Source organism: Spermophilus citellus, assembly GCF_964194105.1.
Source record: "Spermophilus citellus genome assembly, chromosome: 4".
Lineage (NCBI taxonomy): Eukaryota > Metazoa > Chordata > Mammalia > Rodentia > Sciuridae > Spermophilus > Spermophilus citellus.
The window spans coordinates 113,717,648-113,732,708 of NC_138185.1; the positions used below are offsets into that span (position 1 = coordinate 113,717,648).

General features: G+C 38.2%; 1 protein-coding gene across 5 annotated transcripts in view; it reads right to left on the reverse strand.

Annotated features, from left to right (window-relative positions):
* Positions 1 to 15,061, reverse strand: part of MAP2K5 (mitogen-activated protein kinase kinase 5) — a 239,809-nt gene that overhangs the window by 195,120 nt on the left and 29,628 nt on the right. For all 5 annotated transcript variants that reach the window (XM_081290299.1, XM_081290300.1, XM_081290301.1 and 2 more), the window contains 3 exons: positions 10,856 to 10,925; positions 6,443 to 6,483; positions 5,447 to 5,514 (listed from right to left, as the gene is read on the reverse strand). In XM_081290299.1, the coding sequence (XP_081146425.1) occupies positions 5,447 to 5,514; positions 6,443 to 6,483; positions 10,856 to 10,925 (179 nt within the window). The remainder of the gene's footprint in view (positions 1 to 5,446; positions 5,515 to 6,442; positions 6,484 to 10,855; positions 10,926 to 15,061) is intronic.

The following is a 15,061-nucleotide window of genomic DNA, read 5'->3' on the forward strand; positions in this document are numbered from 1 at the left end:
GCTGGCACAAGCAAGATGTTCAGTAAATGGTAGTTGTTGCTCTGGTTGTTACTATATTTGGCAGTAGTTGTAGAAACACAGTAAAACATAAAGATCTTAAAAACATCAGAAAGCAAAAGGACTCAGGACCTAATACAAAATACACATGCATCATTTAGTATCTTCAATACATTACATTTGAGAAAATCTCAGACTTCAAGTTTTTCAATTGCTAAATTATAACTATTCTTCTCTCTAAAGACTTCTTAAACTTCTGTGACCCAACACAGACCATGGAGCCTCAGTCCTCACTTTCAAAGGTTTCAGAAGACATGTTCTCATTCTAGATGTTAATAATGTTCCCCCAAGTCTAAGAATCCATGTACTAAAGTGGCACTTAAGAGACTAAAGCCAAAACATATACCAAAAAGCAAACAACTGCATATAATCAGTCCAATTAACAAAATGACAACAGCAGGTCCCATTTACCAAATGATGTCCAAAGCCCAGAACTGTGTTGAATGCTATTACTTATTATCCTAATTTAATCCTCACAATAACTATACTTTTGAGGATATAGATATTATTCCTAATTTAAAGATGCAACTAAGGTAGAGACCTAGCTCAAAGTCAACCCCCCCTCTCTCGCCTACACATACCAAAAAAAAAAAAAAAAACCCTTTCATTCTGGGAAATATTTAAATACAAGTATTCTCATAAATGACTCCCAATTTGATAGTTTCAATTATTGTAAAGACACAAATAACCAAACAAAGCCTAGGTAATGTTTCTCCACAGAAATTCAATTATGTCATAAACTTGAAATAATAACATTTTGATTCATTGCATTTACAAAATGCCTTTCATCCAAGAAACAAAATGTGATGCCTTAATACAGCTTCATCAATCTTGCTAACACCAGAGGTAGATAGATGGAAAGTTTAATCATCCTAACTTTACAAAAGAAAAAAAGCCAAGTTGTTTAGGAAAAGCCTTGTCTTGGCAGTTGGGACTTGAATTCAGTAAATATGACCCAGCAACACCACATGAATTAGAAGGCTTAGTATAATAAACAGTTTAATAAACAACAATGCAAAGAACAATTCATGCTTTGAGAGCAACATAAGAAAACCCTGATTTCATTCAATATGCCAATATCTGGGTACCAACTTAGTCTGGTAAAAAAAATCACTGTGGGGCTGAGGCTGCATGTTTAGCATTATGAGGCCATGGGTTCAACTCCAACTGCCATTGCCCCCCCCCCAAACAAAAAACATTTTGTATCCTGGAAATTACTTTGTGTATCACTTTATTTATGATTTCATTCATCTGTATGGCCAGAGTGACTTGAGCTTTTTAAAAAATAACTTTTTTAAAAATCATTTTAAAATTTAAATGTCATACAGTGTAACCTGGGCATGACACTGAAGAGAGACACTGAGATATCCAAAGAATAAAAAGGTAAAGAATCAGAAAAGCAAATGAGCTGGGAGAATTAAATCCAGAGGTGACATTTAAAGGCAATGTAAGCACATATAGTCATTCATCCACTCACTCCACCATGATTAATCATCTCCTATGTGCCACACATCATGCCAAGAATTGGGACTTCAATAATGGATATGCTATAGTCACAGTCATTGGTACAGAAGCTGTTGGGGGGACAGAGGTGATTATACTGCCATGGGCTCACTGATGCAGTAAAGGGAAGCATGGGGGATTATAGGAATCTATAGAAGGGGTATTTGGTGTAGACTGGGAGGTAGATGGTAATCACAAACAGCTTTCAAAAGAAGAAAATTTGGTCCACAAAGACGACTAAGGTCAGCCAGATTGAAGGGGACGGTGGTTACAGAAACAAAAAAAGGGGGGGGGGACAAGAGAGGCAAAAACAGATGTGCAGGTCCACTGGTAAGAGGAAACTGATCCATTCGGGTACCTCGTGTTCATCAGCAAAGCTGGAGTGAACAGAGCATCTGGACCTATCGGGCCGCTGGCTCACCACCAGTGGCAGTCATGCTTCATTCTGAAAGCATGAAGAACAGTAAAGGACTTAAAAGTAGGCAATGATGGTTCACAGCTGGCCCTCAGTGCTATGGTTTGGACTTGGTTCATCCCACAAGAGTCCATGAGTTAGAGGCTTGGTCCTTAGTGAGACAGTGTTGGGGAGGTAGACCATTAAAAGGTGGGGCCTAGTGAGAGTTCTCAAGTCAACTGATGTGTGCCCTCAAAAGGGACTGTGGGACCAGGGTCTTTCTCTGGCTTCCTGTATCAAGATGTGATTATTCAGGCTGGGGCTGTAGCTCAGTGGCAGAGCGCTTGCCTAGAATGTGTGAGGCACTGGGTTTGAGTCTTAGCACCACATAAAAATACATAAAGAAAGGTATTGTGTCCATCTACAACTAAAAAAAGAAAATTAAAAAAAAAAGATATGATTACTCACTCCTACATACCTCTAGCTCCTGCAATCAACCATGAGGTGACACAGCCAAGAAGAAATCCTTACAAGAGCTATGCCATGCCATTGGGACTTGCAGCCTTTAAAATTGAACTAAATAAGCCTCTTAACTTTATAAAATTAGACTGCCTCAGCTATTTCATTATAGTGATGAAAAGCTAACTAATATAACTAGCAAAACCACTCCAGCTATGGGGTGGAGGACAGCCTGAGATGGGGTGGAGGACAGCCTGAGATGGGGTGGAGGATAGCCTGAGATGGGGCAAAGCTGGAAGTAGGAGCCTCGGAAGGCTGTGTGGTGCTCTAGCCTAAAGCACCTGAGCCACAGCGGGGACACAGGCTGGTAGACAAATGCAGAGCTGCTCAGAAGGGAGGCCTGGGAGCAGTGAAGGATGACTGGCAGGTTATCCAGAGTCAGCAATGGGGCGAGAGAATTTACTGAGACTGGAAGTCTAGGACAAGAAGTGTATTTGTAGGAAAGACAACTGGAAAAACTATCACCTCCAAGGGGGAACGGCTACGTTTTGAAGTTTCAACATGGGAAACATGGGAAACATGTTCCAGCTCACAAAACGAACCTTCTAAGAAGTAGCTAAATGAAAGCAGAAGGGGCTTCTTGGGCCAATGAAGTGGATTCCTGTCACAGGGATGTTCAGAACAGGTTGGATGGCTACCGGTTAGGAGAGGGGCATGCATCAAAGCACAGCAGGAGTAGGTGGTGCTTCTGCTATTCCTCTGCACCACAGGCTGAGGATCTGTCACACTGCTGCCAAAAACCCTCTACAGGCTCACAGAGCATGAGAGCAAAGGCTGAACACCATTGGCCTTCCAGGCCTTGCATGCCTGTCACCTGTCCACAGCCTTATCTCCTATCACTCCTGCTGCTCTCCCCCTCTGCTCGCCCTGGCCCAACCAGTGTCCCTCCCTGTGCTCCAGCTGAACTGGTCTACTCACTTATGTGCTGGGCTTCCTCCCCACTTTGGGGCCTTGCTTATGCTCTTCACTCTATCTGAAAAGCCCTTCTCTGCATGTTGACATACCTAGGTCCTTCTCACCCTTCAGTCTAAATGGAAACATCACTCTCCCCAGAAAGCCTTCCCTGGGTACTCAGTCTACATCTCAACACATCTCCATCTAGTCTTCTCGCTCTTTGCATCTGCTTGTTCCCTGCATAACACTAACTACAAGGCGTAAATGTATGTATACTTTTGTTTTATCTATATACCCATGAGATGGTGGACTCAGTGGATAAGGACCACACTGTGTTCCTAATTCATAGGACAGCACCTACTGAATAAAGAATTCAATACATACCCATTGACTAGTTATCAACCTGAAGCATAGAATGTGGCCAACCTAGGTTGGCATATTAAAGTCACCTGTAGGACTTTTTCAAATAGCATTCTTTCCCTAACAAGAATCACTACTGAAGCAAATTATTATTACTATTTGTGAGGCTATCATCTCTCTCCTAAGTTACAATGCCACAGACAAAAAGGCTGAGGAACACTAGGCTATCAGGTGGCCTCCGAACTTCTGTCCAACCCAATATTCCGTGAATACACATGATAATTTTTGAACAACCAAGCTAATTCTCACACTTGTTAAAATAAATGTGAGAAAACAGAAAAGTTATCCTGCTTCTCTGTCTTGCCATCTTTTCAACTCCATTTTGCTTGATGAAACCTGACTTAAAACACTATGAACACTCTGTTCTACCTCAGGGCTCACAGTCAGTCTGTGGATAGCACCTTTCCTGAAAGCAGTGGTAACAATAAAATGCCTTGTCTTCTCAGAGCTGCATGAACCCGGTGGCCCTCTGCCTCCATGCCTCAACTCTGCAGGGCCATGGCTCACAGGGCCAGCGTGCAGAAAGAAGCTGCAAAGCACCATTGGCAGGGCCTATCCCTCTGGGGAGAACTAAAACACCTGCCAGTGTCACCACAAGGCAGATGGTCCTCTGGGGAATCCCAGGCTAACTGTACTGTAAGACGGAATAAACTGTTTAAGCTACATGTCACAGCAGGGAAGCTGGTGGTAGATACACTGACACCATAATGAAGTGATTTTGGAGGAAAGGACAGGTAAGTAAAGCAGGAGTCAGAGGAGGAACTTAAATCACAGCAGTACACCCCCTGGGCCAGAGAATCCAGACTGGGTGAAGGGGTAGCAAGAAGCAGAGAAGGGAAAGCAGAAGCCTGAACACACCTCAGCCAGGAAAGGGCTGTGCGCACTGGCTGAGGCCCCAGAACCAGGGTTTCCAGCTCAACGCTGGCTTTCCAGTCACCAAGGTGAAGCCACACATGTGCAGTAATCACCTTCAGGGTATCTCCCTCCAATGCAGCAATGTGATGTCTACTGGCTGAACAACTAAATGCACAACCGAAATTAAGCATGTCACTCCTTCTGAGGCCCATGACAGTCTGGCAGTGAGTTCTCAGGCTTGTGAGAAGGACACTTTGAAAAGGCTGTGTCTTACATCTGACCCAGTATGGGGCAATGTTAGTATGAATTCCCAAAAATGATCTTCCTGCTATACAGTTGTGATCTCCCGTAGGACCAAAGACATGACCAGTGAGCGTCACAACTGGTCACATCAAATCTCACCACCTCTCCCTGCTTCTTTCTGATGAAGATGCCATTGATAACCATACTGCCAGAAGATGGATAGGCAAGAAAAAATTAATAAGCATTATGCCATCTACAAATTGGACCTTCAAGACGTGAAACAGGCACTGAATTTTCTGTATTATTTAGAGACTGACAGAAAATCATCCCACAAACCAAAATTAATCATCTAACATGTCTAATTTCATCATCTTTCTATTTGAAGTCCTTTCTCTGTAGCCAATATGGAGCTAGGATTATCTGGCCAGACAAATTTCTTTCTGGCCACAGACACATTTTTGTTTTACAGGAAAGAGGTACCATCCCACAAGCCCCTTCCCCAGACTACCCCCAACTTCACAGATAATCACAGGTAGACATGCTTCAATTGCCCACTCTCACCTATTGCTTGGAAGTGAATCTGAGATTGCAGGGCTGGTGTGTTGAGAGGGTCCAGCCCGGGTGTTAACCTATAAGTAAAGAAAGAATCTTGATCAGTTTTGTGTTCTGGGGACACAGTTCTAATTAACCTATAATTTGCCACAAATTTCTCATTTCACTATGAAGGTTAATTAGCTTGTTGCTAGACAGACCCACAGTTGGAATCTATTCCATATATAGGTTACAGAACTGTACAGTCCGTATATTACATAATCCTCTATTCCTACCATTATTCAAATACTTACACAGGGCTGCAAAAGGAGAGACAAAAAGAGGGAAAAATCAGTTCACCATCTAGAACACATTTAAAAATATATGCTCAAAGAAATACAATGAAGACACATCCAGGGGTTAGTAGAGAACCAGCTGGTATCACCTCCCAGCTCTATAAGCGTACACTGGAAACTGTTTCTTATTCACCAAAAAAAAAAAAAAAAAAAAAGAGGCCCAAGCAATTAATTATGAAACCTTTGAGCCTAATAAAATAGCCAGCTTTTAGATGAGAAGCCTTCAGCAGAATTCCAAAATTCAAAATACACAGAACAATGAAAAGACATTAACTAGATATATGTTTCTAGCATAAATATGTCAAGAGAAGGGGGTGTTCTGTGTGCAATATGCTTGAATGCTTAATCAATCACTGAAATGAAGCTTGTATTCTCACTCCAGTAAACCTTTGTAGAGACCAGTGTCCAGGATCATCTTCAAGAAACTGGCCAAGAAAACAATTCCAAATAATTAAAAACACAGCACCAAAACCCCAATATCCAAATATATATACATGCTGAGCAAATACTACAGATGAATCCCCCTCCAACTCCCATTTAAAAAAAAAAAAAAAAAAAAGAATCGCTTGTCAGAGCTTGAGAAAGTGCAGTTTTATTTGACATTTCAATAAGTGGAACACAGCATTACAAATCCATCTAACTTTACTGAAACAATTATTGAAATTCGTACCTTCAGGCCATGTATGTTCCGTTCCCCAGGAGGCTTGCAGGCTGAAACAGTAATTGACTAAATTGTAGAACACATCAGGGCCATTTACAAATTTGCTCAAAATGAATCGTTTAAAAAGAAATGAGGGTGACACCAAAATTAGCAGAGAGAAATGATTGAAAAGTGGCTTCCAAGACCCAAAGTGGGAATTATGAACCAGGGTTTTAACTTGCAGGAGTGAGCATTTATAAATGCAAAGAGCTTTCTGACACTACCTCATATAAATTCCAATTTCTGCTTAAAACATAAAAATCAAGTTAACTGAGCTAAAATGATTATATTCCTTTCATAATTCAAATTTCTGTAATCTTTCACTCTATTGTAGAGTAAATCTGCTATCACTTAGACTACTTTGAAAATAGCTAAGTTTTTTAAATTTTTGTTTTGTTTTTGGAAGGGGAGTAGGAGAGAATCTTTTAATGCCAAAAGATTGCTAGAGACTCTAAGATGGAATATTTAAGTTTGAACACTACTTTATACAGCCATAAACAGTTGGAAAATATAGATATGTAATTAATTTTATTACATTTCTTGCAAGTCTTGACACCTGCTAATATTTAGGACTAAAAATTTAAAAACTCAAAATAATTTTAATTTTCTGACACCATCTTGAGATAGAAGTTATCACTTTTCCAATGCTTCTTTATCAAATGTTAAAAACACAAAAGCTTCCTGTCCATGCTATGAACTGCTTCCATTTGAAAACTAAGGAGCCCTATAAAAGGGCTGTCAATTTTGATTGATTGTTTGGGGAAGGATGAATTTGATTTTTTTTTTTTTTGCCTTTCAATGTATATGTATTTTTCCTGTTTCTGACAACAAATAGAGCTTCTTAATAATAAGAAGATGTGGGTAATAATTACAAAGCTTGAGTTGCTTTCATTTTGTGTATTTCAAGTAAATTCAAATTTACTATCTTATTTTCCTAGAAAACAAGCTAAACCATAATAAAGGGTTTTTCTTATCTTTCTAAAATACATTCAAATTAAGACTCCAAATCTTCTTTCCTTAAAATGGAAATTAACTTTTTGAACAAAACAATAGTCATATACATTTGATGCCTAGTCTTTGAAGGACCATCAGTACTTCCTAAGATAATACTTCAAAACATTTCTGCTGAAGTAACCAGAACATTTCATAAACTTCATTTAGTACAAGAAAGTGGCTGATGAAGGATGAGAGCCAGGCTTCAACTCTTAACTCTAACCTTAACGTTTGCTTTGCTTCTTCTCAATTGCTTTCCCCAATCTTTATGATCGAAAATCTAAGCAGCATTCAAAATATCCAGGGAGGCAGAAGTTACTGTAATGCTAGTGAATATTCATACTTATTAATATATCTAACACATCTTTTAACTGTGGGAAAGAGTTGGTCATGAGCTGAAAATTACAATCCAAGGTAACTGGAACGAAGAGAGCATATTTCTAGAACAGAATCATTTTCTCCTGTCCTTCCAATTTGTTCAGTCTAAAGATTCTTTTTTTTTTAAATTTTTCTCCTGGTTTTGGGGATTGAACCCAAGGGCACTCTAACACTGAGCTATATCTTCAGCCCTCTATTTTGTACTTTGAGAAAGGGTCTTGCTAAGTTGCTGAGGTTCTCAATAAGTTTAAGTCTGATCTTGAAGTTGCAATCCCCTTGCCTTAGCCTCCTGAGTCACTGGGATTACATGTGTGAGCCACCTCACCTGGTTAATTTCTTTTTAACTTGGGGCCTAATCACAAAATCTAAGATCTGAGGATCTCCAATGAACTAGTTAGACCCAGGTAATATTTCTACGTTCTTGTTGTATACATTTCATAATCTCTCTCATTTACCTACATGTGACATGGCATAGACAGGTAGAAAAAAGCAAAAAAATACAAGAAAATAGTGTTATAATACAGCATACAAAAAAAATAGAGATGGGAAACTAGGTTTCATGTTCTGAAACTTAATCTCTCCCTCTATGTTCTCATGTTTTGAAATCTCTCCATTTGACCTGGAGAGGCTATATTTAATTGTTTCTTACAGTCTAGTATGTTTTGTGCTGGAACTCCATGTGACACTAACATCTCACATTTTCTTCCTTTCAGTATCCTCTCTTTACATTATACTCTTCTCTCCACCTTTACACCAAACCCTGCGAACTACCCTCATGCATGCATAATAGTATTTTAATTGATGTGTCTTTCCACTTTAAGCAAATCATAGTTATAAAATTCTTATTCCAAGGGTGTGTTAACCACTTACAAGCTGTATAACTCTGAAGTTACTTAACATCTCTGAACCTCAACAATTCATCCATACACTAGAAACAATAATACCTAGGAGGTATGTATTATTCTCTGGGGGGAGAAACAGAATTGACACATAGGGCAACATTAGTGCCTGAAGAGAATAGATATCTAAAAATGGTTGTTACTACCACAGGAGGGGCACAATGGTATGAACAATGAAACTGACAAGACTTCTCATAAGATGAAAGAAAACAAATTGAGCTTGAGAAGATTTCAGATGAAGAAAAGTAAATATTACAATGAAAAGAAAAACAGCTGAGTGTGGTGGCACATGCTGATAATCCCAGCACCTTGGAGGCTGAGGCAGGAAGATCACAAGGTCAAAGCCAACCTCAACAATCTAACAAAGCCCTAAGCAACTTAGCAAAACCCTGTCTCAAAATAAAAAATAAAGCTGGGCACAGTGGTGCACGCCTGTAATCCCAGTGGCTTGGGAGGCTGAGGCAGGAGGATCGCAAGTTCGAAGCCAGCCTCAGCAACTGTGAAGTCCTAAGCAACTCAGGGAGACCCTGTCTCTAAATAAAATACAAAAGAGGCTGGGGATGTGGCTCAGTCCTTGAGTTCAACCCCATACCCCTAAATAAATAAATAAATAAATAAATGGGGCTGGGGATGTGGCTCAGTGGTTAAGTACTCGTGGGTTCAGTCTCTAGTACCGAAAGAAAAACAGAGCCTACAGCATTGGAACTATAATTCTCCAGGTTACTGTACTTAGTTTGCTATAACAGAGCTCTGAAGCAATTAATGGAAATTCCCAGTTTGTTGAAAAAAACAAAACCCAGTCCTTGTTGAGAAACAATTTTGAAAGGTACCCAAATTCTCCACTAAGAATATTAAGAAATAATCCCCATCTTGTTAGTAGCCTAATACAGAGAAATGGCAACATTTCTCTCTCTTTTCCTTGTTTTGGTAATTAGTCTTCAAGTACAACAGAACTGAATTAATCATAATCATTGTTTCGGACATCACTGATCTTAAATGGCCCAATTTTATTTACTTCCTTAGCACTTTAGTAAGTGACTACTAATAACAAAACAAGCACTCCTGACCCTGCTGCCCACACAAACACTGGCAGCACAGTGTTACCCTTGAACCCAGATCTTCTCAGGAACTGGCCATGCTAGCTACCTTCAGAGACTTTATCACTGCAAATAGGAGCCTACTAGTTAATTGAGCCATTCAAACTTCAGAGAGTTACAGGTAATGAAAGTCTAGAATGTTTAATTGGAAAACTCATACCATGATTATTTGTACAGTATTAGTTAACAAAGGTAAGTTTAACTTTTAATTATTTCAATTAAGTTATTTCTAGAAGAGTTACTTAGAGAATTTCCTTATCTGTTCCATTAGTTAGAAAACATGGATTCCAAGTGGGGCAATGTATGACAGGTAAAAGACTTAATGGTTTATATAATTAAACTGCTCTTCTTCACAATTATTCAGATTTTGAGGGAACTTCATACACAGTTGAATGATCGTATCGGATACAAGGCTAGTGCTGACAAACCTAAAAGGGAATTATTTTTCCAGGTGATTCATTGAGACTCACTCTCATCAGCTCTTATTTCTGGCAACTTGACAATACAATTTCCATTTGAGAAAATTTTCTATTATTTAGAAAATACCTCCTCCCAAAACCAAGCACCAAACATTCCACCCACATTTTTCTCCTAATAAATAAACACAAATCACATCTGCACATCTTAGCTGCCACACTAGCCGAAGGCTTCTTCCTCAATAGCAGTTGTGGCCACCATTGTGAGCCACGATTTATAAATATCCAGAGTGAAAGTCATTCATTTGCCTTGGTTTAGAAACCATGCAGACCCCCAAAGAGTTCTTTAAGCGAATGTAAGTACGTACTTCAAAAACAAAAAACAATCTAGTTAGTTTAATTTACTCTAGTAAATTAGATATTTTATCTGCTATAACTATAATATAGCCTGCAATCCCCACGATAATGAATACTTCTTTTGTTTTTTCAAATTAAGAGCTAAACATCATGCTATGTGCATTTAAACCTTTGGAAAACATAACTGTTGATGAAACAGTTTACTGAAATAATCATTGTTGATTAGAATTTGTTCAACATTACCTCTTGGAAATATCTGCAGAGGCTCTATTAACTGTCCATTTACTTGCTGTTCCATTACTGTGGAATAATACTGCAAAGAGATTATAGAAAGAGATTACTCAGTAATGTATGAATACTGGAACAAACACTTAGGGGTTATTTAACTCATATTACTGTTGCAGTCTGTTGATATACACATATCAGCCTTGAGAATACCTTCCCCCTTTCTGTGTACTGAAATGACTACAGTGAATCTATTCAGGACCGAAAGTCCAGTACAGCGCTATCCACTAAACTGCCATTTACCTTTACAAGTCTTAAGACTACATATTAGTTTTTGGTTTAAGAAATATTTTAATGAAATATATTTAAAATGACACAAAAAGCATTTTAATGGAAATTTCTCAAATTGCCTGTTGTCCTTTTCCCTTGGATTCTGGAAGGCAAAATGACAAAGTTTCACCTCTGGCTTTGATGTACTAGCTAGTTAATCAAACATTACGCATATTTGAGTGTAAAACCTACAGATAGTGAAAAATCTAAGTCACAGGGACTATGGAACCATCAAGCAAGATATTACTCATCCAAAGAATAATAGGATTAATATGATAAAAGCGAGTCTAGTTTCATAATGTGTTAGCTTTATAAACACTTTAGAATAAACTGAATTTCACTGTAAAATTATGGTGCTAAGTAAAACACAAATCCTTCATGAACACAAATCATTAAGTAGTTTGTACTGGGCCTGATTCCCATTTCCTTGATATGCTAGTTGGTGCACACATGCCCACCTAACTCAGGGGTGGCTTCTGTGTTCTCACTTATCTTAATGCTGGACAAACAACAAAATCATGTTCTCAGTGGAAAAATAGCAACGATGAAAACCACTGAATTTGTGCTTTGAGGGGCTGTAAAAAGAACTCCTCTTTCATCCTTGCTATTTCTATACTTAAAACATATTATTTGCACAACTTCAAGAAACATATTCCTTGATTGTCATCATTTGCTGACATTCTAAAAAAAGTTTCCATTTAGAAGATATACATAGGGCTGGGGATATAGCTCGGATGGTAAAGTGCTTGTCTCGCACACATGAGGCCCTGGATTCGATCCCCTGCATCACACATATATACACACACACACACACACACACAAAGAAGAAGATATATATATATATATATATATATATATATATATATATATATATATATATATATATATATATATATATCTTCCTATTTCTTTTATGAACATTAGAATTATTACAAGACCAAGGTTTTTTTTCCTTAGGAATAAAGGAGAGTCATAAAATTCTACATCATCTTGGGAATTATAAGTTAATAAGCCTATGCCTTTTGCCACAGCAACAAATAAGGTAAGGGTGGATTTTTTTATATCTGTGGACTGATATGAGTGTCCCCTGCACTGCAAGGCTTTCAAACAGTAAAGGAATGTGATCCTTTCCTTCTATGGAACTAAAAACTTATATACCTACAGTGTAAAGACATGCAACACGTTCTACGAATACCCACTAAGGCAATGTCTTTCAGGAGCCTCTGTTCATCAAAACCACAGAAATATAGCACTCGCCATTACTCAAATAGTGATGACAAGTAAGTGAAATATCAATCATGTTGGCTGTCAACCTTTTGGGACAGCAATAACTGTTAACAAGTAGTCTGGAAAAATTGTCCGAAAATGACTTGTCCTCGGCACACAAGTATTTGAGGTTTCCATGGAAAATTAAGATGCCAGTGGCTATTTGGAACATTGCTCAGGTATTCTTTTTAATGGGAAATTTGCCGGTTATTGATCCACAGCATGTACCCCCTTGCTTATGGAAGCCTGCAAGCAACTTTCCAATCAGTGGCTGTCAAAAAAATTACTGCCTTTTTATACTGATACAAGACAACAGCAGTGGTGGTGTTCTCCTATCGCATTAATGCTCTTCTTTAATTAACTGCTATGTACAATAGGTTAGTAATTCCAGTTACTGTTTCATCACCATCCTAGAAATAAAAAAAAAAATCAAATATCCTTATGCTTTATCTAACAAATTAATTATAGACTTGTCTGAAACTGGTGCTTGGGGTCAAGTTTGAAAACAAATAACCTCAAATGTAAAGGGTCAGAATAGGTGCAATGCATTTTTTCCTACTATAAAACCTTGCATGCATGAAATTGACCTGTTTTCCAGCTTTATTTATTTATCTCACAAAACAAATAAATAAAAATGGTTTCCTTTCATTTTAGGTTTGTGCAGACCCAACTAGCAAATAACATATACTTTTATAGCCACTGTGAGAATTTTTAAGCAATCTATGAAATCTTTGTAATATGATTTGTAGTATGATTAACCTTATCATGGTTATGATATTTTATATGCTACTTACCAATTTACCTAGAGCAGTTAGTTTTTTCCCCCCTTCTTTTTTACAACCTTTCCAAATCCAAGTCTATTTCCCTCCTCCTGCTTACATATTGGGTTCAGTCTGTGTTTGAATGAATGAGGAATCTTGCATTCCACAGAGCAAATTCACCATAAAGGACACACCATGAAGTATGGCAACCAAACCCACAGTGTGGATTCACTACACACAGCTGACCTCTGACAGGCAGGTCTGATGAGGGAGAGGTGAACACCAAGAAGGTACCAGGCCTCAGAGCTCAGGCCACTGCAGATGCAGCGTTCCCTATGGAACAAGGATAAAATATGGCACATACGTGGTACATTTCAGCATACAGCAGTCCCACCAGACCACAGGGCCTTGCTGCCCAGTAAGATGAGCAAGGCACTTGGCGGAGTGAGAGGGTTCACTCCCAGTGGTCACAGCACTAGCTGAATCCTAGCACATGATCCCAGAGAAGCAACAGTTGTAAGTAAAGATGAGGTCTACCCAGAGGACTGCTGTAAGACTCACATGAGAACAAAAGACATCAACTAATAAACTTCAAATCGAGCCATTTTCAGATCTTGATTCTCTCTCCATGTCTTTTTAGTATACTCTTTAAAGGGATTCTCTCCAATTTGATTTTAAATAGTGATAAGAATAATCAGTGATGACAAAGGCAAGGCTTCTACTAGCCAGAAACAAAAGAGAAAACAAACATAACAAAAAAATAAAACCCCTAAAACTTATACACCAACATACATGGCTTGAACAGAAAAGTGACAAAATGACCAGCAACAGTAACAAGGCCACAACTTGAAGTTATACAAACAACTTCTTTATCTTAACCTCTATAATCCTGCCTTGGTTTTTATTACCCCAAGACAAAGCTCTGCACACAGTAGGTGCTCAATAAATATTTACTGATTGAAATGGGGTTAAATCCTGATTTTGTCACTCATTAACTTGTGTAACCTTCTGCAGTCATTTAACCTTACTGAACAACCTTAGTTTTCTTCAAATGAGCATAAAAATATCTACCCTGTCACAAAGAATTATTATGTGACTCAAAAATTAAACTGAAAGTAATAGAATTAAAAGGCACGTTAAACCATAATGAAATATTAGTTAGAAATGAAAAAGTGAACCTCTAACAGTGAAGCAATATTAAGCACAGTACTTTCCATCTTAGACCTGTTGTAGCATTCAAAGATGCAAACATATGTGTAGAAAGTACAGAATGTTGTGCTCAAAGTGAATATATGAGCAGCAGTTCTAAAATGTGTCTTCCACTACTATGCCTTGCATAATCTGTCACATGCAGTAATTGCAGCAATAATCAATAAGCTAACTGGGTAAAAGATTAATCAGTTTTGCAGTTGCTAATGGAATCTCCAGTACCAGGCTCATATTAGTTTCAGAGTCCCTCTGAGATGTTCTTCAAAATCCTTAAGCAATTTTAATAAGGATGTGACAAAGTTTAGCATAGTTATCCAAAAATCTAATTAATTTCAAACAGAAGGCCAGATTCAACAAGGGGATAACAAGAACAATTTTTGGCTTTGTTTTTGTTTGAGAGTTTATCAGACAGTGTTCCTATTTGTTATGAACCTAATTCTAATTATAACAGTACAATTCAATCAATAATTAAATTTTTTTTTCTTCATGGAAATCTGCTGCATAAAAAACCTGAGTTCCAAAACAACACAGTTTAATTTTACGAGGCATAAGTTCTTTATTAAGAAAGAAGAGAGCTGGGGACATGGCTCAGTGGTAGAGTGCTAGCCTCGCATGCTGAGGCCTGGATTCCAAACCGGACACTACAGAGAGATGAAGG